Here is a 26,999-nt window from a genome sequence, read left to right on the forward strand (position 1 = left end):
TATCAGAAGAGATGGTAATAACTACTGTTGATGCTGAAGATTATACTGCTGATTCAGAGTCCCAATGTCCATGTTTACTCATTCAGCAGGTCCTCATGACATCAGCAGGACATGAAGTAAAGCTGTAATGTACCTGAATCTCTTCATGTCAAGCTGCACTGGCCTCTCTGAAGTCATGAGTTGAAGTTATCAATTACTCACAAAGATATAGGGAAAGGAATTCTGTTTTTATCAGATCATCATGTTGGTAGGGACCATAAAGGAGGCAAACTCACAGATGGAGATAGGCAATCTATACAGCAGAGTGTTTGGGTTGGGTCTGTACATCACCTTAATAATGTAGAGAGGAACAGGAGCGCCAGGGAAGATTTGCTCCTATTTTTAAAATGTTCTGGGAACAAGTTCTACCTAAGAAAAGGCTGGCATTTCCAGAGAAGACAACAGAAAATCAATAATATATTCAGCAGAAGAGAAGTAAACTAAGGGTTATGCTAGCAAACTGGGAACAGAAGAGCTTAAGGAGGGGAAGTTATGAAAGTGACTCAATGTAATCAAAGAATAGCATTCAAAAAATAGTAAGCTTGACCCACGAGGAACTAAGGAATGCCCTGTATGATTTACAGTTGAATGTGGGCAGCAGCAAGGATACTTGTCTGCTAGGGGTCTGCAGGGCAAAAATACTTCCGAGCCTGAGTCATAAGAGTGGTTTGCATAAACAGTGGAGGTATGTACACACAGAGGCAAGTACTCAAAAACGAAGCAATAAAGTTGACCTACAGGATAAGCAGCTACGTAAATAGATACATAGAACAAAAAAATTCATATGATTTCTTTTGCAAGATGTACAGCTGAAACATTACATGGCTACAAGACAGCAAAAGTTACAACTTTTATTCTACAAACCTGAATGAAGTCAAATACTGTAAGTGGAAGTAAGTCATCCAGCACTGCCGTATCTTTTGAGAACCTGTTAAGCATACCACCTATGAATTAAGGAAAAAAGAAAGTCAAACATTTTCATACCCCCCAAATCCCACATTTATTACTTTAACAAAAGGGACAACTGTTTCTGAATACAAAATATTAAGTTTTTTTAAGTACAAGCAATTCCATTACAGTTAAGTGGAGCTACGGTTTCTTTCCCCAGGGAGGAATTTGGCTACACAACTTCTGTTTCAGCTCTTGGTAAAAAAAAAGCCAGGAAAATGTAATTAAAAAAAAGAAACAACTAAAAAGGGCAGAAACAGAGGCACAAAGGATAAGGTCTGTATCCCTTATTCAGCAGGCCCTGCTGATACACAGGTAATTTGCACATCAGCATTTGCACAAGTTTGTAACCAGTTTCTTCATGTCTGAGTAGAATTACTGTATTAAACACCATGTAACAACAAAGTTAAGAGTATAAGGGAAAACAAAGGAGAAGCCCATTGTTGTATCATCATTTAGCAGTGTCTCCTGTAATCTAGTACTTACCAGTAAGAAGCGTACGAGATAGGAGTTTCATGTACAGTGGGAGATGGAACTTGTTGCACCAGTTATATAATGAGCTTTATATCAACTCCCAAATTTGAATATGCATACCATTATTCACAATAACTGATGTTTTATGCCATTTTGGTAGGACTGTTCATTAAAAAAGCTCTGTTTATCATCCACATCTGATTCCTTGTCACTCACGACGTAACTGACTACATCTTTTCTATTGCAGTTTTTGACAAAGTCTATTCTTTAGAAGTTATTCTACTTTTATTGCCTAGAACAGTTAACGGTTTATTTCCCCCAAATTTCTTTTTTACAGAGAGATATTTCAGAATCAGAATTGACAACTGAAATATGTCACATTTAAGTGCAATCAAGTTTCATTAAAAGATTCACAAATTACCTTATGTGGCAAACTTCTAACATTCTGCTTGACTGAAAATGTAAATGGAAGGCAACAGTGCCCTTTAACATAATGAAAACCATTTAATTGAAATTAAATGCACAGATAAGTCAATCACCTCCCATCTCAGTTACCTGCTTTCCAAGAGTTGAATGTTGACATAGGTGCATGAAGAACTGCATGCACCATCTTTTGATGAAGAGTTTTAGACACTGTTATAAGTGTATGCACAAGGGGCAAACCTCTGAAGATTCCCATGGCAAGCAGGGTATCTGCCACTCCCACATAGATGTAAATGATGTAGTAGCTGCTAGTGTCAGTGACAATCACAGGAGGGTTGCCAGAGGTGCTGTTTTCTGACTGTGTTGAATTTGCCTTCAAAGCTGACCTGTGTGATGGAAATGAAAAATAAATGCATTACTGGAAATTGTGTGCTTTTTCTCTTGTTTACTAAACAAAACCAAGCAGTACTCCAGTGTCCATTTGGTTTAAAACTATGATAATGGTTAGTATAGATATTTCCAGTAATTTTTAAAATACTGTCATGTATGTATGAAATATAAATTATTATTTGCTCTGGTAGTCTCTTGCAAATCTACTGCCTGTTTAATCACTAACAAATCAAACATAATCCAGGAAATTATATCCACTTCTTTTAAGCAGAAAAATTAGTTTAAGTCTTGAAGAAACTGAATTATTATGGAAGTAAAATGCTTTAGGTATACTGTAAAAATCAAAGCCCTTAGTGACTTAATGTAGATGGAAATCAACATAAATCACTCCACCTCCATCACCTAAGTCACCATATGCTCCTATACTCAAACACACAGACCCATTGCTGCAGGACAAAAACAGGGATTAAAAGCATTAACACAGGAAAAGCCACTGGCTTTTTCACTACTCAGTATGTTTTAACCTTCAGCTGCCGACCCTGTAACTTCTGGGAATTCTTCATAGATGAGCAGAGGAAATTTTACAAATGGAGTCTTACAGAAACTGCTCCCTTAAAATGTTCCTAAGCAAAAGTCTTACCCAGCACCTCTGAATCACAGTATATTGAAGATAATTGGGTCCATACATCCCTAGAGTGAGCTGACCCAGGAAAATCTTGCATACACTCTTGTGTACTCAATAACAAGGCATAAACCATTCGACTGTTATTGCATAAAGAAATACCAGATACCACCTGCACAAGGTATTTAGATTTTCCATCTATGAACCATTTTGTTGACTATAAGATAGTGACTATGCACATAGAATTCTGGCAGAATTTATTCATTATTTACAGAAAAAAATTAATAAAAAGGAGACCCCAGTTTCTCAATAAATTATCAGCACTACTTACTTTTGAAGAAACCATACCCCACCAAGAGAAGCAGCTACCTGTGACCAAAGAAAACACAGTCAGATTTTGTCCTATCACTTCATGTAATTTTTCTCACTTATCTTTTTTCATTGACTTTATACCTGTTTTTAGAGGGAGCATAATAAATGGGTGGAAGTCAAACTTACTTGAAGCAAAAACCTTGTAATATCTGCTTCTCTCTCCACGGAAACAATGCTGTGCATCCCACCAGGAAAGCTACATTTAGACTTGTATGACAATCAGACTCTCAAGTGTCTAAATATTCTTGTATTGTTTTTTATCATACTATTAACAAAGGTTTGCTAATGCCTTCCTAATGATAACTGTATGCCTTAACAGATTTTAAGTTTTAAAGATTAATATTCTTAATGACCCTAGAAGACTAAAGTATCTTCAAAGGCAGCTATTCAAATATGAATGTCAAACCTTTAATATTATTATTTTTGCATTGTTGTTCTTGCTAGCTGATACCTACATTTGGTATATTCATTTGATTGATATTGCTTGGCTGCTTAGTTTTACATAATTTTCCACATAATTCCACATAATAATTTACATAATTTTACACATAATCTATTGCAATAGTTTTTAAATGTAGAATTAAACCCTTTTTTTAAGAACCATTGTAAGATGGTTCAGCATTCAACAAGAGTTTAGTCTGTAATATGTTCTTGTCTGTCCATCAAAATACTGGAGACCTTCGTCTAATCTATCACATTTTTAGTTTGCTCTATTTCTATGATCATTTTTTCTAAGGGTTGAAACAGTTTTTACAATTTCTTCCCATACATTTTTATGTCACTGGTACAGAAATGTATTGTGGTAATACCCCAACAGAAAACTGATGTCTTCTCTTTGGGACTCACTAACTTTTGCAGGTCTTACAGTAAATAACTCAAGATTGACCATGATGGTCCCGAATTCAAGTATTTGTAAAATCAGGCTTCTTTCACGATACTGTTTTTACATCTCCCAACAGAATTCTGTTCTCATCTTGACTCCTCATAACAGAGGAGTTTTTTCAGCTGTGAAGATGATGGTAGGTAATATTGTCACAGAATAGTTTTACAAAGCCTTTCTCTGTGTTTCCTTCCAAAACTGCTCTTCTTGCAGTTCAGCAGCCCTAGTCCCTGGGTATTACATCTAGGAGACACAGTTTTGAGCTGCTAAAGAGAGCTACACAACATACACCTTGCAAACCTAGGAAATATGTACAATTGATGTCCTATTTATGGTGATCTGCATGGATTCACCTTGGAACGTGCAATACAAAGCAATCCATTCAAAATCTAAAACAGAATCTCTGAAATTTCTACAGTAGTCCCACCTGTTGGGGAAGATGAAACAGGAAAGCCTTATAAATATGATTGCCTGACAAAAGATTTTGGGAATATGAAAACTACAGGCGACATCGAAATGAAAGCCACTTTTGAAATACCAAATCTTAGTTACTGAACAACTGGAAAACAATGGTATGGCCAACTGAAGGTAATCCCCTGTTGATTGAACAATACCCTCTGCTTGCAAGCGGTCCAAGGGTCAGAGCAGACCCTACTAGCTCAGCAGAAGGGGTCCAAAGAGTAGTTTTTAGAAGTTAAGATGTAACACTCTATGATAATATAAGAACTCTTATAGGCTGTATGTAAATGCTATAGGATTTGTATCTTGTATTAGATTGGTTAGTGACAATTAGAATATTCAGTACAGAAGATGATTTATTGTATTGTAACCAGGACTTCAGACACTCTTACTCTCACTCTCACTCTTACACACTCTTACTCTCTCTTCACACACACTTCTTCACTCTCATTCCTCTCGCTCTCTCTCTCTCTTACCCGCTTACTCTCTTGCTCTCTTGGGCCTGCTCAGAGCTGCCAGCTGCAGCTCTAAGCAGTGCCGCTATACCCACGCCCTTTGCAATAAACCGCATGTTCCGAGATCTGACTATAGAGATCTCTCGTCACCGTCCCCGTCGCCGTCCGAACCACCCCAAAGCTCCTACACCACCCAGACCTGAAGGCTGTAAAAACAGCACTTTCAATTTCTTGAATGTTCATCACTAGCCTCACTTCATTGTCTCAGGTTGGAAGGGTACAAACTGTTAGCACAGGACAACATAAACATTTGGCATGGTATTTCAGCTCACACACAGAGGTTTGCTCAAGACTGGACTAAGGCTGGGTATCTACCAGCCCATTCATTTACCAATAGGCTTTTACTTCAACAGTAGTCACACTGGAAAATTTAAAGCATATGGAAACAATCTTTGTCATAAGATTTTTTTTTCAATTAGAAGAGGAGGCTTTTGAACCGTTTAAAAAAGCTTTAGTCTAAAATAAAAGCAGAAATGTGTAATCAACATAAGAAATATATGCTGAATATACAGGAATAAATCTGATATACCTTAAAGTTAACATTTTCTTTGCCTCTAAAACTCACATTCAGCTTTGCTGTTGTTTACATAGCCATTTTCCACTATCATGAAAAAAAAACTTACATGATAAGAAGAGCTACACATCTAAATAATCTCTTGTTTCTGGAGTTGGTTTAAAAGTTTAGGATGTTAAACTAGATCTAAGCGCCAGGATTTATTCCTGGTCCAAGAGAACTAACTTAAATCACCTGCAACATAACATTAGAGTAAATGCAGAATACCATCAGCCACATCTTTCTCCAGAGAAGGAAGGTTGAATTTCACTGCAAAATTGCTAAAAGCCCTTTGCTGACAATCAGCCAGAAACTAGTCCTATATTCCTAATGGATTCTTCTCTTCATTCAGTTCATGTTGAAAAATACCAAGAGAAATTGGCACCATATTTTATAAGTTGACATATGAATACAGTCTAGTTGATTTCCCACTATGAAACATGTTCCTTCCCTTTGAAAAATACTTGATTTGGGATATTCACTATAGAAGAGGACACTATGAGATTCTATATGCTAAATATCTTTCCTAAATTGAGACACAAGACAAAAAGCAGGCAATTTCTGTTATATGAAAAACAGTCAAATGTCCATGAACAGCCAGATATTCTTCAGTACTTTTTCCAGTGTTTTACACCATCCTTGGAAAAAGTCTTCTCTGCAGGCTGCAGGAACACCCCTTCCATCTTTAACTGCCATCACAGGCATTCAGCACTCTGCCTTACTCACTACTCTTCTTTCACTAAGAGCAAAGCTAGTAACTCATTTTCAAAGCAATTTTCCAGAAATTATGTATGTGCTCATCAAAAAAATTATGGCAATTATTGTTGTGAAGTCCCCAAGACACTGCAAAGATAATTTTTAATGAAAAATGGAAGATTATTCACCTGCAAACAAGAGACTTGCATAGGGCAACAATTCCCATTTATGGTACCACACAGCAGAAAATAACCTGGATAATTTGAGAAGTTGGGTCTTCTGCTGCTGTGCACTAACCACTAACTTCGGTGAAGAAATGCTCATCTAAGCAGTAGAAAACTCACTGCAATTTAATTTAACAGCAGTTGTCAATAAGTCATACATACATGAGTTTAAGTCTTGATGCTTTATCCATTCTTCACAAAGAACAGTTTGAACAAACATCATTTTTTGCAACATGACACCAAGCACAGATTTTCTTACCTCAACTAAGAAGACAGCCACACACAAAATCAGAACAAAAATCAAGTTTTTGTGGATAGTAATGTATCTGAAATAGGTATTCCATGTAGCAACAGTACCCATGCTTTCAGCATCATCACTGAAGCACTCCTGTCAAAAAATCAGTAAGATAATAGTAAGCATGATAATAGTATCTCTGTATAAAAATTTCTGACATATGAATGCTATCATTCTTTCTGCTAACTCACTGCATATAATTGAGCTGAAGCATTAAATTGGCTGATAATGGCTGGAGAGGAAGGTACTGACTGGTTGAGCCATCTTTGCTATAAAATACAACCGAGAGATTATTTGAAATTTTCAGACAACAATGAGAGAAGCTGAGATTTGTCCAGCACTACCAGAATAAAAAAACTATTAATCAATAGCTATTTTCTTTCAATGGGAATTACAATTGTGATTTTAGAGTAAATTTGTAAACATGCTGAGATTTTTTTTTGCTGCTGAGCTCGAAAGAAAAAATGGGCGGTGCTTCAGCAAATTATGAATTTAAATTTTTTCTTGCAAATCTGTTTCTACCTAGGAAACTCCTCCAGAAAATTTTCCTATCCTCAGAAAATCAGCTATCACTTTTTAAAATGAAATTAGTCCATCATGACCAATTGAAAGTATTAGAAAAAAAGAAATTTTGGTGCAGTTTTTGGTATAAAACTCAACCTTCTGGTTTTTTCTGCACATCCATAAAATCAGAGTAAAATCAAGCTTACCCCTCCATTTATTATCTGCATCAGGACACAAGAACTAAGGAATCTGAAAAATTTATCAAATTTGATCAAATTCCAGTTTTAAAAACTGTGCTAGTATTTCAAATGTATTTTATTTTTTCCATGAGCCTTAATGTTTCACAGGTGAATTTTACATAAATGTTTTACAACTATGGTTTTCCAAGTTATGGTTTCAAATTTCATTTTATCCTAAGTAATCTGAAAGGTAAAGTGCAGGAGATGTATATTCTGTATTGAAACTCCCTACAGATAGCACTCAAAGCTGAGCAAAAAATAAGGCAAAATAAATTTTTGAGGAATTCAATGATTTCAGGATGATACTTGAGCTTAAAATTTTTCAGAGATATTCAAAAAACATATTCCATAAAGAAATACTGCATTAGGAAGGAAATAGTCGAGTCCTTTTCAAGAAGGAAAAACAGATGAGGAGTATATTGAACTAAACCAACACCATAACCAAACCCAAGATGAATGTAAATCAACACACACCTTCAAATCCTCTTCATTGATTTCATCAGTTATGTCCAAGACACTGTCTCGAGACACACGCCTGGTGTAGATATCTATCTCAGAAGACAGGTTTGTCTGAGGCACCATAGACATTTTCCGAAATGTCGTACTTCCCTTTTTGGAAAAGTTTGGTCCATAGTTCATGGAGGTGCTCGTCATCAGGCTCAACACCGACTGCCTCCTCCGCCCTTGCAGCACAGGGTCAGGGCTGAGCATGCCAGTCCGCAGCAGAGCCATGTCCCCCGGTTCTAAGTCAGGTATCAGCGAGAGCCTCCTCTCTGGTGGGTCATTGTGGCCATCGTCTATCCCATTGACCTGCATCCCATTCTTCTGCACTACTGAGAACTTCCTGTTTGCATTAAGGGGGTTAATAATTATGGAGCTCTTCCTTTTGTCATTAAAATCTGAGTTTTGTTTAAAAGATTGCTTCTTTATTTCATTTCGTGATCCCATGCCTTCTCCTTCAATGGAAAATCGTCGGAGAGTCTCAGTAAGGATTGAATTTCTTCTCTCTGCACTGAACTGATCAAAAGAATCAAATCCCATCAGCTCTGAGCTGAAGTCTGGCCGTTGACCCTGAAGTTCAGAAAATGTTCCATAGAAATAGCAACCCCCTTCATGTAAAATTAATATTTTGTCAGCAATCTTTAAATGTTCCAGTTTTGAAGTAACCAAGATCCTAGTTTTATTCGCCATCAACTTGCACACACAGCTGTAAAAGATGGAAGTGTGAACATTTAGACTTTTTTGTTCTCATGATTAAATGATACTATTATCCCTTCCCATTTACTTTTACCTGCCCAGCTCCTAGTATGAGTGGACTTGGGTGCTCCCTCAAACTGCAAAAGAGGTGGTAAAGCTGAGATGTGTAAAGCATGAGCAGTTTATTGCAGGAACCAAAAAAGGGGTAAAATTTAATCATTTTCAGGTCAATCCAAAAAGCAGTTCATCATGAAGTATTTCTTTTCATCGTAGGGTTACTGAGGTCTGTGTCTACCAAACTTAAGAGTATTACTTCAATTTCAAAACTTCAGAATTACAGTGGCTGAAAAGCTCATGGATGGCAGTCTGTGTCCTTACTGTTTTCATCAAAAGGATAAGCCAAAAGTCTCTGACTTCAGCCAATCTGCTGCCAATCTTCAGCAGGCTGTTCCAGGTGATTCAATGATCAGTGATTAGAAAAATAGGACAAAATACAGCTTTTTGTAAATTTATACTTACAAAGCAGGTAATTGTTTTAAAGTGAAAGCCTTTCTGGTACAAAGGCATGTCAGATATAAAGCCACGCACACTGGGAGTAAGAGATTACAGCAGGCTCAATATGTTGAGATGGAAGAGGGAGCACTAATGCTCACACTCGACACAGGCTTGTTCCCCACACAGTGCATTGTCCAACCACTAACACAAAATACAATACAAAAAATACTATGAGAAACCCTAAAAATAAACATCCTCAACAGGTATAATTTTGATCACTTCAGTATTTTTGTACTGTTATTAAAAACCCTTCATTTTACTTTGTTCTGCTTGGTGAGATTCTTAAATACAATCTATCAAAACATACAATACCTTTCAAATATCTCTTTTTCTGTAAAAATGTCTAAGTGTCCAAAAGGAGAATCCAGGAGATACAAATCAGCATCTTTGTACACTGCTCTGAACAGAAAAAAATGGAAATGAAATTAACTTTCACATCTCTTATAAATTTAAATAAATACATTTTAAGAAGAATGCTTCAAATCTTTTAATTTATAGACATTCTACAGCATCAATATGGAGATGGAGATTAACATGAAATGTGCTTACAAGACATCTTTCAATAAAGCCTTTTCTTTCTGCAGACCATATTACAAACTAACTCCATTTTTCATTAATTTTTGTGCAATGAAACAAAGCTGTCTTTTACACAGGTTACCCTAAAGATCTGTTTATGGCCTGAATCTGACAGTTCCCATTACAGTACAATGACCATTTCAATGGGAATTTAGTATCTACTGTAACATCTAGTGTTGCCTGAGGGAATATTGCATATATGTAAATAAACATGTGAAAAGACTTAGGTCTCAGAACTTAGTTTTAAACGTACTTTTAAAAAAAATGGTGAGCAAAAACAAGTGCATTAGTGAGGCATGGTCTTGCAAACATTATTTGCAAAGGGACTACAATATTTCCAGTTGAAGACATCAAAAAGGACCTTAAGCTGTATGTACCTGGACATGGCTCACTGAGACCTAAAGCTCTGGTTAAGAGGTTTTTTTTAAACAATAATTTGAATAGAAGTTTAAAAAGACCCCCTGCCTTCCTCTGTGAGAATGAAAATCATTATGTGATATTAATTAGAGTATAATTAGTAAAGAAATCTGGACAGCTGCATTTCTGTATTTTTTAAAGGATGTTAAATAGTGCGAAAATATTTAACCACCAAGAGAGAAAGCCCTCAATAATTATGTATTATGTTAATAAAACAAGTAACTTTATTGAAAAATCCTCTAACATGATGGATTTCACTGAGCATACATTATGATGTAGTGGCTGCACAACAACAAATTTCACACTGTTCTGGGCACTTTTATCAGCAAGAAGTTTGCAGGGCTTCATTGATATAATTTGTGTGTTAGACTCAGTAGCTACAAAGCTGCGGGCTTTAGGGTACCAGGCCAGCAAGCTGACTCAAGTCCAGGACATGCACTGGTTTTTTCCCTTGGTCCTTTCTTTCCCTTGCTTGTAGCTGCAGGCACTGACAGTGCTCTGTAAGGAAGATGGAATCACGCAATCTCTCCCCTGCTTCACCTGACAGCTAGTTGATGTCACTGCCATCACGGATTCTCATTTCACTTGACTTTGCACAGACTACACCAGATAAATTTATGCAGCCAGTTCAAGAAAATAATGTCCAGTGTATCACCAGCTTATCACCTAGGTACAACCCAGGGCTGTAATCCTAAATTTACACCTCTGACTTTTCAGAGCTTCATCTGCAACCCAGACCTCAATACCTGCACACCTTGTAGCATGCTGAGCTTGGACTGGAGCCTGAACAAAATATAAGACAGTCACTGTCTTTATGACATGCAATTGTTTTAAAAATTACTATTCTACAGCTGACAATAAATACATAAGTTCTGAGACCCTCCAGGAAATGAGCTGTGACCATGTGAAAAGTGCCAGACATGATTATCCATAGCATCGAGGAAACAGTCCATGTAAATGTTGCATTTTAAATGAAAATCTAAGTGGGTTTTGTTGTTCTGGGGTTACATGCTTTGAAAGCTTTGCCTGCTCTTCCCCTCCTCTCTCCTCTTACTGCATAAACCAGAACAATCCATATGCCTCTTCAGTCTCACAAACACACACTGAAAGATTCTCTATTTTAATGATCCCATCTTTTAGCATCACACAGATGTGCACATCTTTCACAGGATGCCAGTACGGATCACTATAATGTGATTTTACTTCTACCCAGTGTTTCTGGGCATGGGAACCAACACAATTTGCACTTGGCACAGAAACAAATGGGGCCATTTGACACATCAGAGCTGTCATTACTGGATTTCTGACAATAGGTAAGTGATTCTGCTGAAACACATAGCTAATTTATAAGACAAACACCTATGTTATTGTTCTGTAGACCTTCAGAATTACTTACTAACATTGGAAGGTCAAACAGACAAGGCAGTTATTCATAGGTACTGACTAGTCACAGCTTTCCACTTTTTCTTCTTCTCATGAAAGAAGCCCAAAAATGGTAGCAAAATTTTTTGGAATATGCCTTTTTTTTTTTTTTTCCATTTACCTGCAGACAGGGTATATATATTGATATATACGCCACTTTGAAGAAATGTCATAGCATGGAAAGGTCTTGGAATATTTATTTTTATCTTTCTATGGGTTTCTTCAGTACATGAAAAGTTACACTTAAAGGTCTGAATTTCCAAAGGCATCTTGCATCAGGGAGGGAAACATTCATCTTATGTTAAGCCATAGCATTTTTCTGACATCAAACTTCTAAAATTCAGGAAATTAATATGCAGGTGTATCATAAACAGAATTGCATAGCAAAACTCAGATTTCTGATAGCAAAATCAAGTTCCTGATACATCTGGAGGATAATTATTTAGCAGGACACAGTCCATATGTATTTAAATGCTTAGTCATAATACATTCCATATATGTGGAACAGTACACTACTTGAAAATACTCACCTTGCCAGTGAGATTCGTGCTCGTTGGCCTCCACTCAGAATGATTCCACCTTCACCCAGCAGTGTATAATCTTTGTCTGGGAACTTGGAAATATCCTGTTAACAATTTTTTTTAAGAATCAGAATTTTCCATATCCACGAAACTCAAGCAACAGACTGGATGGAAGCATAGTGTGCAGTCATGTACAGACAGGTTGGATAGCAGTTGTAAGAAAAAGAAAAGTCCCACAGAGGTTTATTTATTTCATTTGTTTATGTAATCAGAAATGGTGATAAGAGAAACATATCACTCTATTGCAGAAAGCAATCATGAGATGCAAGATCTTAAGACAAATATTTGTCCAAATACTAATCTCCATAAAAGCAAGGAATGAACCTTCATACAATGTCAATCCAAGATAGTAACTGCTCAAGTGCTCTGTCAAGTAATGATAAATGCACTTGCTGCTGAAGTTAAGGAGAGCAAGAAGCAAACTCTGTTTCTGAGCTCTTCAAAACCCAGAGAAATATATATTTCAGGCAGGTTCATTAAAAAAGGCTTGACTAAATTCCTAGCCAGGAATGCTCGAGGTTTGCAAAAGGTTTGGGAACCAAGTTCCACTGCTTGGGCCGTAAGTTACTTAGAACTCATAACTATGTTAAAAACAAATCTTTAGCCAGGGGTAAAAGCAGAAAATACCATTTCACTCTCATATGAGACACAGAAAGGAGAAAAGGAGACTCTTGTGTCCTACTGGCAGGGGTAGACAAAAATTTTCTTGAGAGGAGTACTTTTAGCTCTGAAATTCATAATGCATGCAAACCACAGAAATTCATGGAAGTGGAGACAAGCAGACAGGAGAATGGCTTGTGTGCCTGAAGGCTGTCTAGTCTTTCTACTTCTAGAGTTGCTCTAACAAAAAATATTAATTCTGCCTTCAAGCCTTACCGGACCTACATCCATAAGGCAATACAGTGACACCACTATCACTATGGTGGAGGTAGTTTCAAGGGACTTTTCCCAGAAACACAGGCTGGATGAGCTTCCTGTGCCTCATGGCACCTAGGCCTCCAGGGGATACAACTTCAGGGCAGTTTGTCATGCAGTGAGTGGGAATCCCTGACTATGCCAGGAGGTCCCAGGGCCTGTGATCACTGCCCAGCAGCACCATACTGCCTGTGCACATCTTCCCATTCCCAAGGCAGGGATCCCCCACAGCCAAGGAAGCTGACTGAGGCATCCAGTACCTGACAAAACCATCTCCAGTGTTCTCATGCACCACACATATTCTCTTTTCAGCGCAGCTTTTGGGGGGAAAAAGTGGCATGCATTATCCATCAAAATCTGAGCTTCTGAGAGCAATCTTTAGGCCGTGCTTTGGAAGGGGTATCCTGTTTTGGGGTCTCATCCCCCAGGCAGCCATGAGGCAGACAGGAACTCAGCTGTCTGCATGCCCTCTGCAGCACCCACAGAAATCCTATGGCTTCTGGACTGGAAGATACCCGAAGCACTGTCAGGGCAATACTACCTGGGATTCTAAGTTGAGCTGCTCTCTGTAAGTTTGTATTTCATACAAAGCCAGATACAATCCAATTTTGATGACTCCTGCTGTGATTTTGATGGTTGGTCACTCTCTGTTGGGCAACCTATTGGCATTCCAGGCCTCTGAGGTTTTGCAAAATAAATAAATAAATAAATAAATAAAAGTCCTTCCAAAAAATGTTTCCTTCTTCCTCCCCTGCAAATTGCCCTGACCTCAGGAACAGAGTGAACAATGCTGTTCAGACCTGGAACAGTGACAGATGAAGGGTCCAGCCACTTAAGAGCTAGAAATTCACTGCCTGGTCTGTCAGGAAATGGGAGATTCTCAAAAACTCTTTAATTTGATAATAGCATTTACTTCCTGACTTAGAGGATTTTGACCTTAAAATCAAGATGCTCCCATGTATGGAAAATCTATTGCAGGTGATTTTTAAATTATTCTTACGTTAACTAGTTATTTCCCTCTTGTAAAAGGAGTCACACAAGCAAATCCCTGTCACTAACATAACAGCTCAAGTATGTGCTGAAAGAGGAATGTGCCAGCAATAGTTTTTAAGAAAAATTTTCTGAATGTGACAAAAACACCTTCCTATAGGTCATGAAGTATTTAGAGATAACAAGTGAAATTCTGGCATAAAATGTTTTCCAGCATTTATTTGAGACAACCTGGTCAGATCACTTGTGGTCACATTATGTGTGCAGGAGTCATGTTATTCATCTGTAACTTTGGCATTAACATAGGGATTTGCACGGTTAAACATCCAGATCTCTAAGCTGATTTCAGCTCTTTCCCATTTCTACCAGTACTGCAGCCTGTAATGGTGCTGGTGCCCTTGCTGTTTCCTGGTTTTACTCCTTCCCAAAACATCCAGGGGAAGAACTGGGCCCAGCATGTCTTCTCCTGCAAACAGGGTAAAATCCTAGCTCTACTGAAATTCATTCCAGGGCTCCCATTGCTTTAAATGGTAGTGGGATTTCATCAGATATATTTCTTTGCAGGTGTGTCAACATGGAATTTTAATCAGACTTTTAATGAGTTCCCCTTCTGCTCTCCTCTACCCTTCACCTCAAGATAATATATGGCATGGAACAGACAAAGAACTTTTCAGGCTGTAATTATAACAATTAAAAACTGTTTAGTAATTTCTTCCAAAGGCGTAAACAAAGTAATGAAGTCCAATAGACACACAATGCTATTTGTTGGAACATGCATGACCTATTGTAAAAAAGTACGTAGGGCCAGTCCAAATACATCCTTGCTGTCATTTTATGCAGGAAGTGAAATCAAGCCAGGGACAAACCTAATGTAATGATGCTGAACGGCACAAGACTCAGCATATTAATGAAGTAGCCACTGGATTTTCTTTAACATATCTGTTTCTAAATGCTTAAATTGAGAAACCTGTTGGTAACTATTCATACATGAAAACCCCTACAGATCCCACAGACATTAATTACTTTTGCGGATGCTTCTAATATCAGATGCTAAAAAAAATCTCAAATTGCACACTCAAGGAGAAGGTACCCTTTTTAATAGCTATTTGCATTTTTTGCAGTGTAAATGCCATATTATCTACCTCAGCAGCAAAGGGATGGCCCTCATAATACCTTCAGGCTTGATAAAGAAGAATACAGCCAGAACAGCTTCAGGATGAACAGGAAATATGGGCTTGTTATTAAAAAAGGAAACTCCAGAATGGACTTCACACTCCAAGTCTTTTTCTGTAGAGATTAATTGCTATCAGAATAATTTGATAAATCATTAGCAACAATGAAGATAATAAAGCATGACAGAGAACAGTCTCTAAGAACCAAGAGTTGCTTAGTATATCCAAAGTTACTCAAACTGCCCAAGAGGTTCTAATTATAGTACCTGAGTATTTTATTTATGTGACTTCTTTTTCTTCCTTAAATTTGTCCTTAATTATGTGGGGTTTGATCATCTCTCTTCTGCTTTCCCTCATAAAAGACAAAACAGTCATGAAACTGATGGAACAGAGCAGCAGTCTTGACTCTGCATTTCATCTTCACTCTATTTCAGTTCTCTGTTTCACTTCTGTTTTTATTACAGTCACCTCTACAGTCATCTCTATCCCCTCCCTTTTCTTCATTGCCATTAACATTGTTCACTGCTACCAAAGTAGTCCCTTTTTTCATCATCATCATCATCTTTTCTCTGTGTATTAGAGAAACTGCCTCTGAATACACTTTGCCATTCCTTTTCTGTAGACTGACTATTTGCACTAAATTTGAAGAAAAATACTGAAATCTTTATTGCATAAAAAGCTGAATACAAGTTAAGCAGAAGAAGCACCAGGGGTTTCAAGCAGGAGTTGCAATACCATTCCACTCTATGTCATAATTTTTCTCTTTAGTTATAATGGGAAAATTAACTGCTACCTACTTTCTCACTAACATGATTATTTGTGTACTTCCAAGCAATCATATTCAATTCTAATATACCATTGAGGTAGAAATGTAACTGAAACAGACCTCTGGATCTGAATTCAGTGATTACTAAAAATCTTTAGGTAACAAACAAGAAATGTCATTCTGCAGAAAGTATAGCTTTCCTTTGTCCTGATTTTCAGAAAATAAATAATGTTGGAAATAAGACGGATAAGAACTAAACTGAAAAACTTGAATTTTTAAAGTTTTGAAATCAAGGCTTGTGTTCCAGACTCATACCTACCACAGAACACTTCTATGATTTTTTAAAAGATGAATTTTCAATAATTTCTCGTATCTTGGCTTTTAGGTAACCAGCCTGAATATACTTGAATCCTCATTTTCCTGGGAATGAAGCCAGAAAACCAGATTTCTTTAAAGTATTTCAAATCAGGTTTCTTTAAAATTTTATTTTATTTAGGTCACTCTCTTCTCTCTCCCTGTGATTCCATAAGCCAAGGCTTCTGTTAGACTTTAGCTGAACCTTTTTGAAGGATTCATGATCCAAAAGCATAAGCTTTGTTTTTGCAACAGTTTGTGACCTTGAACAGAGTGTCAGGCTCACCCAAAACTCACATGAATGCTGGCAAAACTTGCTTTCTCTGTGGTGAAATATTTCCGTGGAACAGATTTTTGAAACATGAAGTAGTCAGTGCACTGCATGTGGGTAGGTTAAACGCAGGGTAAGAGAATTAAATATGATTCCAGAAAAGACACAGAAGATAGGACAACATCCAAGGTAATCAGTCCAGAGCCCGGTACCTAAGACAGGGAAAGGGGTGGAGAGAGCTGTCTTGACTGAAACAGGTTTTTAATTAAACTATATCAACAGAGAACATTGCCAGGGGGGTCTGTTATACATATTTATGTGATCACTGATAAACCTCTTGAAGTCAGTGCATTTGGGAGTTTGTCTCTAATTGAAATGTTCCCCTGCTATAACTTCCACCCAGCAAACTCACTGTGTCTGCAGCTTCACAGCTGACCTGCCAATGATTTTGAGCCACAGACAAGAATTTCAAGTAGCAGAGTCTGCATATGCCAGTGGATCACACCAGTGTAGAGTGGAAAAAGCATAAAGGTAGCCAGCTTTTTACCCCCATGTCTGAGATGCAATGGTGGGAGGTTTGGTAGTGGGAGGTTTGACATGGTGCTGATAACACCAAGTTTGTGGGTTGAGTCCCCGTATGGGCTTAAGAGCTGGACTCGATGATCCTTGTGGGTCCCTTCCAACTCAGAATATTCTGTGAATCTGTGACATATTATGTGTACTTTCTGTCTGAAAGAGGCATTTATACTCTTTTAGCTGTTTATATTAAGATGTGATAAACTTCACCTCGACAGTGGCTCTCCCCATCTGTGAAGACAAGTCAAGTCACTTGCTCTCACATAATTATACTGTGGAAGTGTATCTGATTAAATAACCAAGCTAACACTTTATACCCTCTTGTAGAGAATTACATACCACAAAGCACTCTGTTCTGGACTTGAACCCTTGATTGTTCCTCTCTTCCCCACACTTTTTAACCTGCAAATTTCCCTTGTGAAAACAAGGCTCAAAATCAGGGCACAAAGTATTTTACTCACTGACATAATAACCTCTCTACACCTACTGATGTAGTCATGTGACAAAAAACCCAAACCAAAACAAAACCGAAACCCAAACCAACCAACCAACCCACCCAAAATCAACACAGATAAAAGGCGTTGGAGCAGTACAGTGGGATGCAAGGACGTGTTTCCGTTTTGGGGTATCCTTGACACTGCAGTGAACTTCTCACCCAGGGACAGACATCACCTTTTGCAAGGAGACTTTGAACACACAGGAACACAAACCTGGGATTGGCCTATTGACTGTCTCTTTCTGTAGTTAATCTTTCCATAATCTAGTTATTAGATGAAAATGAATCTCCTGCACTCCCTGTAAACCCGGCTCCACAGAATGTAGCCACAAATTTCTTCAGTACTACTATAGAGTTCAATTTCACACGGAAACACTTCCTCTATTTGCATGCCGTGTTAAACATTACATTCATGAGCAGCTGGTGTCTCTCAAATCAGAACATGTGTTTACTTAGAGAGTGGTAATCTCTCAAAGGTAGTTTGCCATTATGTGTTTATGGCCTCTTAGGTAACTGCTGAAGGATCAAATGAATTAACTAGGTGGAAAAATATCTATCTTATATAACAGAAAGGTAAAACTGGAAGTCATGGAAGTATGGCTTCAAAACTCATGAACTACGGGACCCACTCAAATGTGATATGATGCTTGTTTATTTTTAAACACGAATAACTATAACAGGCCTGCTTCTGTAGTCTTGACTGGAGGAATGCCTTTTCTTAGGATGAGTTTGTTCAATGTTAACAGCATTTAAACATGAAAATTCCTGTTTCAACTGTCCAAAGGTTTTGACTTTTTAACTTATCAAGTGCTAACATCAAACAAAAATCCCATACCCTGCATACAGCAGGCTATTAATACTGATTTTTCAACCTTACCTTGATTCTGAAAATCAAGTCACATTCCTGTCCCATTTTTCATAACATGAGTAAAAAGGATTTTGCAAACCAAATTACCCCCTACAAATTAAATATTACAAATTTCCATTTATATTCATGTTATCCCTGCCATTACATTAATACAACCTCCAATTAATATAACCCTTAGGGAAGTCATACTTTTAGAATTACTTCAAATTTAGTGGCAAGTTTCCACAGACATACAAACTCAGGAAGTTCACATCTCTCAGTAGCTTTTACTATATACTTCGTCCTTAACTTGAAGTGTTGCCAAAAGTTCACGCTCTCTTGCTATAATTTTTTATTATGAATGTGGTGAAAGGTACTTGATAAAAAGGGTAAACCACTTCGTCAAAAGTGCTGCTGAGGCACTTATTCATCTTATCTTACTTTTTGAGTACCTTGAAACTTGCCTATGGGGACTGCCTTTAGAAAATGCACTCAGAATCCATACCTATTACATCTTCTCTCTATTATATCATGCCAACATAAGACTTCAGAGGTAATACCCATAAACTCAGAAGTACTCTCATTAAAAGAATTAATTTCATAAAAGCTTCTAAATAAAGGACAAATGGTAATGACTACTGATCTGTGCTGGAATGGTTTAATCTAGGAGGTGAATGCCTTCAGTTTCTTATTTGCTTACTGGGACCTTAATTTTAGAAGACATATTAAATTAGGCACTCATCCTGCTTTCTTGCTTGCTAAAATAATCACTGTTTCTCCAGAAAAGGAAAAAAGAGCAAGGAAGCAGTGGAGAAGGAACAGGTAGCCCTTATCCGATGCATCTTGAAAACTTTTTACTGTGATGTTTCACATAATGTATCATGTAATTTAAATGTATTGACATTCCCTTGAGCTCAGCATCACACAAAAATATGGGCCATGTCTACACACAACTTACATGTCATTGCAGTCATATTCAGTGTGTGCTAGGCTTTTGGAAAGAATTTTTGCCAGTAAGGCTGTTTCTTTTGGATATCAAGAACATTAATGTCGCTCTTAATTACAGTCCCTTTATCTCAACTCCAAAGCAGTCTTTTTTGTTCTTTCACCTTTTACTGCTTTTCTCTTAACATCTTCCCATTTACAAACTGCAGACTACAACATAGTAAAACATGATTTTAACTCCTCTGATGCCCTACCTACTCTGAAAGGAAAAATATAATCAAGAAATGTAATTGTAATCCAGTTCTGAATAATTTTAGACATATAAAACAAGCTACACTACCATAAAAAATATACATAAAAAGAGAAGTTTAAAAAGTACCCTTAGGCATACTTTCTCTGATGCATGGAGATGCAGTTGAGAACCCTCCTGATGATTCTTCAGTATTATGTACCTGTACAGTGACATCCTGAAATTATGAGAAGCAGTGGTACTTAGATCTAACAAACTTCCCTCACTGAACCTTCAACGCATGACTGTATTTCATTATGGATCATTTCAGCAGCTTGGATCTCATACACTCAGATAGGGTTGCACTGTGGTGTCCCTTGCCTTTGCTATCCCCATGTCCCAGAGAATGCTACAGAGAAGAGCTGTGAGGACCAGGGACCATGAATGAAACCGATGACACTCTACTGCTGTCACATGTGTCATCAAGTGGGACTACACTCTGAGGAGCACCATTAAAACACACGCTTCCCACACGTAGACTCAAAACAGTGTCTACTGCACGACGATTCCCTGCATCTGACCACCCGGTCACGCACCTGTGTCAGGGGCGTTGGGCGAGAAAACAGCCGCACCATGCATGAAAAAAAGGATGCTTGAGAGACACGTACACACTAATTAAGCTTGTAAACTCAGGCAGAGACTGACATCCTAGTGCATTGTGCCCTACACCAACACACTGTCAAACTATCTTGGCGTAGTATTATGAGGTATGCAGATCTCCAATATATCATAACAATTTTCTTTTTAATCTTCACCTTCTGTTTCACATTACATCATGAACAGGTACAATGGCACAACTGGAAGGTAGGTGAATTGCATCAAGGCAACAAGACTAAGAAGCTGAAGAGAGAAATCTCTTAAGAGAGTTAAGGAAGTACAGATGTAGCTACCTGAACTACTTGGACCAAAATATGTCCCATTTCAGCACTCTAAATTGCTATAAAATTATGTAAGCTCATAAAAGAAATAAAAGAAAATCCTTTTGTTGCTCACAGTTTCACTGCTATTCAGTAACATTTTTTGTGATTAATCAAAATTAACTGGAGAAGAAATCATCTTTTTAACCTTCCTTTTGATGGCTCCATACACAAATAGAACAAAAAGTAAAGCTGTTGGAATATCTTTTAGAACAACATAACAAATTCTTCCATTCAAGAAAAACATACCAAAGCAAACCCGTTGTTTAGGTAATGGCTGACATAAACAGATTTGACATTCTCTACAACTTTACAGAATAAAAATCTAACATAAAACACATTCTAACCTCTGAATAAAGATCTAATTTCCCATACAGGGAAAATTCTATTCTTGGACACCTAAATGTATGTAAAGCTCTGGGAAATACCTACTTGCACTTTTCATCTTTCATAATTACTTAGAGATAAATTTACTTTGCATACTTACCAACTCTAAAGAGGCTGTAAGTGATAACTCCTTAGTAAATTAACTACGTACCAGTCAAAAAAGTCAGGCAGGAGAATGTAGCACTGACTTTTGTGGAAGTTCTCATACACCCCAAATTATTTAAGTTACAACTCTGTGATATCATTTGCATATCTCTATAGACCTAAACCAAAGTGGAAAGCACCTTGTATGACATTACCAAGCTTCAGCATCCTGTTCTGCTGCAAACAAGAGCAGGCTACTCACTGTGTGTCTGGAAGCCTCAAAGCCACGTAAATCGTATTATGTGACCCACACAGAGTAACCTGCAGCATTTTATTGGCGCTAATAAAAAAGAAGGGGAAAAGACATCAAATTTAGGCTAGATCTTCAGTTTGCTTCCTCTATACGTTGAGGGTGGAAATGACAAAGTAAAGGGGGCATTTCACAGGTATGTTACTTTTTGCCTTACTAACACATCTATTTGTCCACTGAGTCAAAGAAGATGCCTTTGCATTCCAAAAAGGTTTTGGTGAGTATGGAGCTTGGAAATAAGTTGGACTTAGCCATTGTTAAGAGCTGTATGTTAACTGACTTGGAGCATACACGCAATAAGGAAATAAACTCTCTTGTATCACCAATCCTTTGTTTCTTAAGGGTTCCACATAAGAACTAGACTCAGCAGGCCTGCTTTTAGGTGGAATATATAACTACCTAGAAAGGTTGCAGAGTAGGGGGCAGAGTGAACTCAGGCAAAAACCCTTTGGTTTCTCCTTTCTGAAGAAGGAGAACAAACACACACACCCAATTCCAATGCAAAGCACTAATATAATAAACCCCGAAAAGGTTGCACTGGGGAATAAACAGGGAATTAGTATTTGAAACCCATCCTTCAATCTGCCATACTGAGTCTTGCTTGGTAATACATGAAAGCTAACAAGACAAGAAAGCATAATAATAGCAATGCATTTGGCATTCTTCCAGACTATTCTGACTTCTCTTCAGGCCAGCCCAATTTATTCAATCCAGAAGAAAAAAAAAGTATCAAACCCGATCTCAAATAATAAGCCCTGCTAGGAAGTGAAGCATATCATTCTGCACAGAGCTGCACCAACACTGATGAAAGCTGGCTTGATTGAGCCTGCTTGGAGAACAAAGGAGCTGCAGCCTGCTGAGACACTGAGCCATCCCATGACCACTGAGACACCAAGCTGTCCCACCAGCACTGAGGCACTGAGTCACCATTAATCACCTGCTGCTCTAGGAAGGACCTGGCTTGGGAAGCCTCCTTGAGCAAGGGCAGTTTTGAACTGCTGAAGCCAGCTGTTTCTTGGAGCTTTGGCATTAACTACAACTTTCACAACTGGGGTTAAGGACAAGTCTTCAGAAAGCTTGACACAGAAGTAGTTAATTCTCCTGTCTTGAGGAGCTTCCAAAGAGAATTCCAGCAAACTAAATTAAAAATCCAAACATAAGCTGTTATGGCCAGAAACATATAGGAAAATATTACTTCAGTGCTTAACTATACCCTGCTCTGAAATAAAATGCAGTAACCTTATCTTATTTTCAAACAGACTGGCTATAGTGTCTTGCTTTACTGGTGCTAAGGAAAAATCTCTTTCACTATGTGGCCTAAAGAAAAATCCTATTCAGCACAGTTAAATATTTACTGTTTCTATTTGCATATTACAGGCAAAATCTTAAGGCATAGCAAAGTTTGCAAAGGTTTCAAATACTGGCTCCTTTTGTATCTTGCCATGTGAAAAATATATTTTCCTATACTACCCTCTGTCAACATGAAATACATACAAAGACATTTTAATGTGATTGTACTCATTGTGGGCTACACGTCATATAAGGATCGATCCTGAAATTATTTCCAGTGTAAGAACTTTTAGTGTATACACAGAAAACATCCCAACTTTCCACCAAATAATGCAGATGTGACAAAGAAGATGTGTCACAAGAAATGTGACAAAAAATTGTAGGAATAATATATTTGTACATAATTTCTTCAACATCAGTGTGTTTACTCAGTTTTTTAACTAGCAAGGAAGGCTGAGAAAGCAGACAGCATATAATATCTGAGACAGCTTACTTAGCTTCTGTTGTGTAAACCACCATAACTGTCAGTGTCAGTGTCTCTCCAAGCAGCTGGCAACAAGATGACTTGTAATTCCACAAAATTGGCATGCCAGGCTGAGTTCCTTAAATCTCAGAAATTTCTCACCTAGCCCCATTCCCTGACTTTTTCTTTGGGGTTTTTCACTTGGGCTGGGTCACAGGTCTTAAAAGTCCTAGATGACTAACCTCTTCTAATTGACAGGCTTTGATGACACTCCTGTAGCGGTATTCATCATAAGATACACCAAAAATTATGTTTTCTTTTATTGTTCCAGGCATGATCCAGGACACCTGAGGTGAAAAGGATATCCTTCCACTGTGTTTAATTTTACCCTGCGAAGGCTCCAATTCTCCCATTATCAACATCAGAAGAGAAGTCTGAAAAAATATTAACATTTGATTAGTATGTCAGAGATCTCCACAACAAAGGAATGTTGAACAAAGTCAGAATCACTCTGCTAAGTCACTTAAATGGCATATTTGTCTTGTCAAGAGTGTTCCTGCAAGTACTGATTTAGTTCAAATGGCAGTTAGTGAAGATTTTCATGATACATGTGATTCTGAAAGGCCTCTAATATGAGAGAAACTTAATTTAATAAACGATAAAAATTGTGTAAGATATCTTGTAAAAAAGGCATGCTGCTGCAAAAGTATGTCATTTTAATGAAGCTATCAATAATTTTACAAGGTGAAAATCTATCTGTGAAACACATACAGACAGAAGGTACTAGTATTTATAGAGAATGCTATTTGATTTTTCCCATTATCAGTGACTATTTTGTTTGCTCTTTGTACAACATAATTCATGTTTAACATTTTGCTAGTGCTCATAAGTATTTTATCTGTATTGCCTTGAAAAATGCAATTTCTTTGTGTAAGTATATACAGTTGCTCAGTATGATCTGAATTTTCCTCTGCAACTCATTTACGTGAATGCATGACCTAAGTATATTTACTATTTCCCTCCATAAAAGAATTGATTGCAATTTCAGTACTGACATGTTATAATTTCAAAGTTAATCAGTAGCTTGTAGTAACCTTGTCACACATCATTGGCTACTAGATCAAAGAATAGAATTGAGAAATACACGGAAAGATATGTTACAGAGCCATTGCAGTGGTGTTCTTATCATTAATAAACAGTCAACAAAGTTGGGACGTAACAGCCAAAGATCCAAAAAATCTGTCTAAGTCACAGTTTCATGCTGTCAAACCCAGAGATCCTTTTGCAAGCTATACAATATATTGGGGGAGTCTCATGAGATTCCTTCCATTATACCAGAATCTGATTTTTCCAAAATGCTGAGTAGGAAGTTTCCGATCTTGCAAAGGACAGCCGCTTGGTATGTTTTGTACACTGTATCTTGTGCCATATAACACAAATTAAAAAACAAAACAAAACCAAAACAAACCCTATCTAATACTGAAGCAATATTAAAGAGCTGATGTCAGGCTTCATACCTGTTATAGATAAAATAGTTGCTCAGACTGTTTCACAGGCCTGACAATTCCTGGAATATACAGTACGGCCTCAAGCAACATGAAGGAACCCTACATTAAGAAGTTGTAAAGGAAGGGCAGTACTTTGTAGGGGGTGGTGAGTGGGAGGTGAACCTTATTCTTTGCAACTTTTTAGATAATATTATAAGGCTTTTATTTTTATTGCCTTGAAAAGTGCAAATTTTTTGGTATGTATATACTCATATAAGCTGTTCAGTGTAATCTGAATTTTCCTCAATTTCTTGTGTAGCAGAATAAAGGAGATATACATATATCCTTCAGCATTTTGTAGTTCACATTTCTATATTACAATTACCAGCATTAGCAATAGCCATAGATAAACTGTTCTGTTAATTCTAAAGTATCACAGTAAAATGCATCTTAATTTATTATCTTGAGAACAATCTCATGTTCTGAGTCTCTTTCTCTTTCTTGTGGGGACCATTACTGAAAAATAAGAAGCCTTGATCATATTGAAATTGATGGGTCCTTTGTCATTGATTCCAACAGACCAAAGATTTTACCCCATGTAAGTAAATGAAATCATAATATTTTCACCTATAACTTGTTAAACAGGAGAAGCATAATGAAAATTTGTTTTAACATTCACATCTCCTCAAAAAACGCAGTGAAGATGAAAGACTCATCTAATTACTTGCTGTTCAAAGTGAATAAGAGTATCACAGTTCAACTCATTCATATTAATGATGTTAATTGGCTGTGTCATCTGCAAACTAAATGCACTGATAACATTTTGGGGTAATAAAATGATGAATAATCTAAACCACAACTTTTCACAGAAAACTGCCAGTTTCAGCAGCATCTCCCCAGGCTTTCACATGGGTCTCAGGAAGCCCAAAGGAGGCACTGTAGGAACCAGAGCTAAGTGATCAGGTACACCACATGTCCAGGGCACACATACCTGGCTATATTCTTGTCAGGCTTGTCAGGTTATGAACTATCTTGTGTTCAAATTTTTCCTTAAAATGTTAGCAAGGCAGGGAAAAAAAAAACTTTCTAGCACACTGAGCCATCTGAATATCTATGCTATATTCTTCATTTTTTTTTAAGGCAGGGAGATTCTCACCCTGAGCCTTAACTTTAGGTTTCAGTCTGCATTACTCCTGTAAAATTTCCTTTTACTTCCAATGGGAAAACATTTTGTCATTAAATTGCTATTACCTTATAATTCTGTAACCTTCTATTACAAAAAATATCCAGCAAACTCTATCTCATATTGGCCACAGAATAAAACTTCAAATAACTATTTTAGTGAAACTTGCAGTTTATCCATACTTTTTCCGGCAGCCATCATTTCTGCAGCAAGCACAGGATAATAAGAACACAGTAACAATACAGGTAACAACACAGTATCATTCCTTATAACTATCAGGACTCTTGTTCAACCAGCAGAAGCAAAAATACCTTGCCAGCTCCAGTAGATCCAGAAACAGCTAATAGCTGCCCCTTCTCAATCTTGAAATTTATATCTTGAAGAACAGGAGAGGCATGAAGTGGAAAATTACTGAAGAAGAGATTGCTGTCAGTGCCAGGAGCTTTGCTGTTGTTGTTTTCCTGGTTTGCTTTTACAAACAGCTCTCCAATTCCCTGCAACATACATGGATATGTATCTGATGTACATAAAAAATAAATAAAACATGCATATGCAGAGATGTATATCATAGTATGGATTTATGAAAACATATGAACTTATTTTTCTCATGTTCCTTTGCCTATCAATAAAATACTCATTATATTCTTAAATATTCTTAAATATTTTTCAATGTAGGTACTGGACTTGTGCCTAAATTTGTGGACACAAACAAAATTTGCTTATTATAGAACTGTTTTCCAATGTTTATACATGCCACAGCCTGATCCTGTTTTCAAGCTGGCTTAAATCAGTAATAGCTACTTATTACAGGCCTTAACACTCACTAAAAGGTTTCTTCCAAAGGTTCTTGACTGTGGATAATTTGATACCATGCAT

At 37.3% G+C, this 26,999-nt stretch overlaps 1 protein-coding gene across 1 annotated transcript in view; it reads right to left on the reverse strand.

The window, feature by feature from the left end:
- CFTR (CF transmembrane conductance regulator) overlaps positions 1-26,626 on the reverse strand; it is a 59,998-nt gene extending 33,372 nt beyond the window's left edge. The window contains exons 1-9 of the mRNA XM_039570532.1: positions 26,435-26,626; positions 23,696-23,887; positions 12,331-12,425; positions 9,698-9,784; positions 8,108-8,840; positions 6,855-6,983; positions 3,228-3,265; positions 2,017-2,270; positions 904-983 (exon numbers count right to left, since the gene is read on the reverse strand). Of these exons, the coding sequence (XP_039426466.1) occupies positions 904-983; positions 2,017-2,270; positions 3,228-3,265; positions 6,855-6,983; positions 8,108-8,840; positions 9,698-9,784; positions 12,331-12,425; positions 23,696-23,887; positions 26,435-26,626 (1,800 nt within the window). The remainder of the gene's footprint in view (positions 1-903; positions 984-2,016; positions 2,271-3,227; positions 3,266-6,854; positions 6,984-8,107; positions 8,841-9,697; positions 9,785-12,330; positions 12,426-23,695; positions 23,888-26,434) is intronic.
- Between the last annotated feature and the right edge of the window lie 373 nt (positions 26,627-26,999).

This window comes from Corvus cornix, chromosome 1A (assembly GCF_000738735.6).
Source record: "Corvus cornix cornix isolate S_Up_H32 chromosome 1A, ASM73873v5, whole genome shotgun sequence".
Lineage (NCBI taxonomy): Eukaryota > Metazoa > Chordata > Aves > Passeriformes > Corvidae > Corvus > Corvus cornix.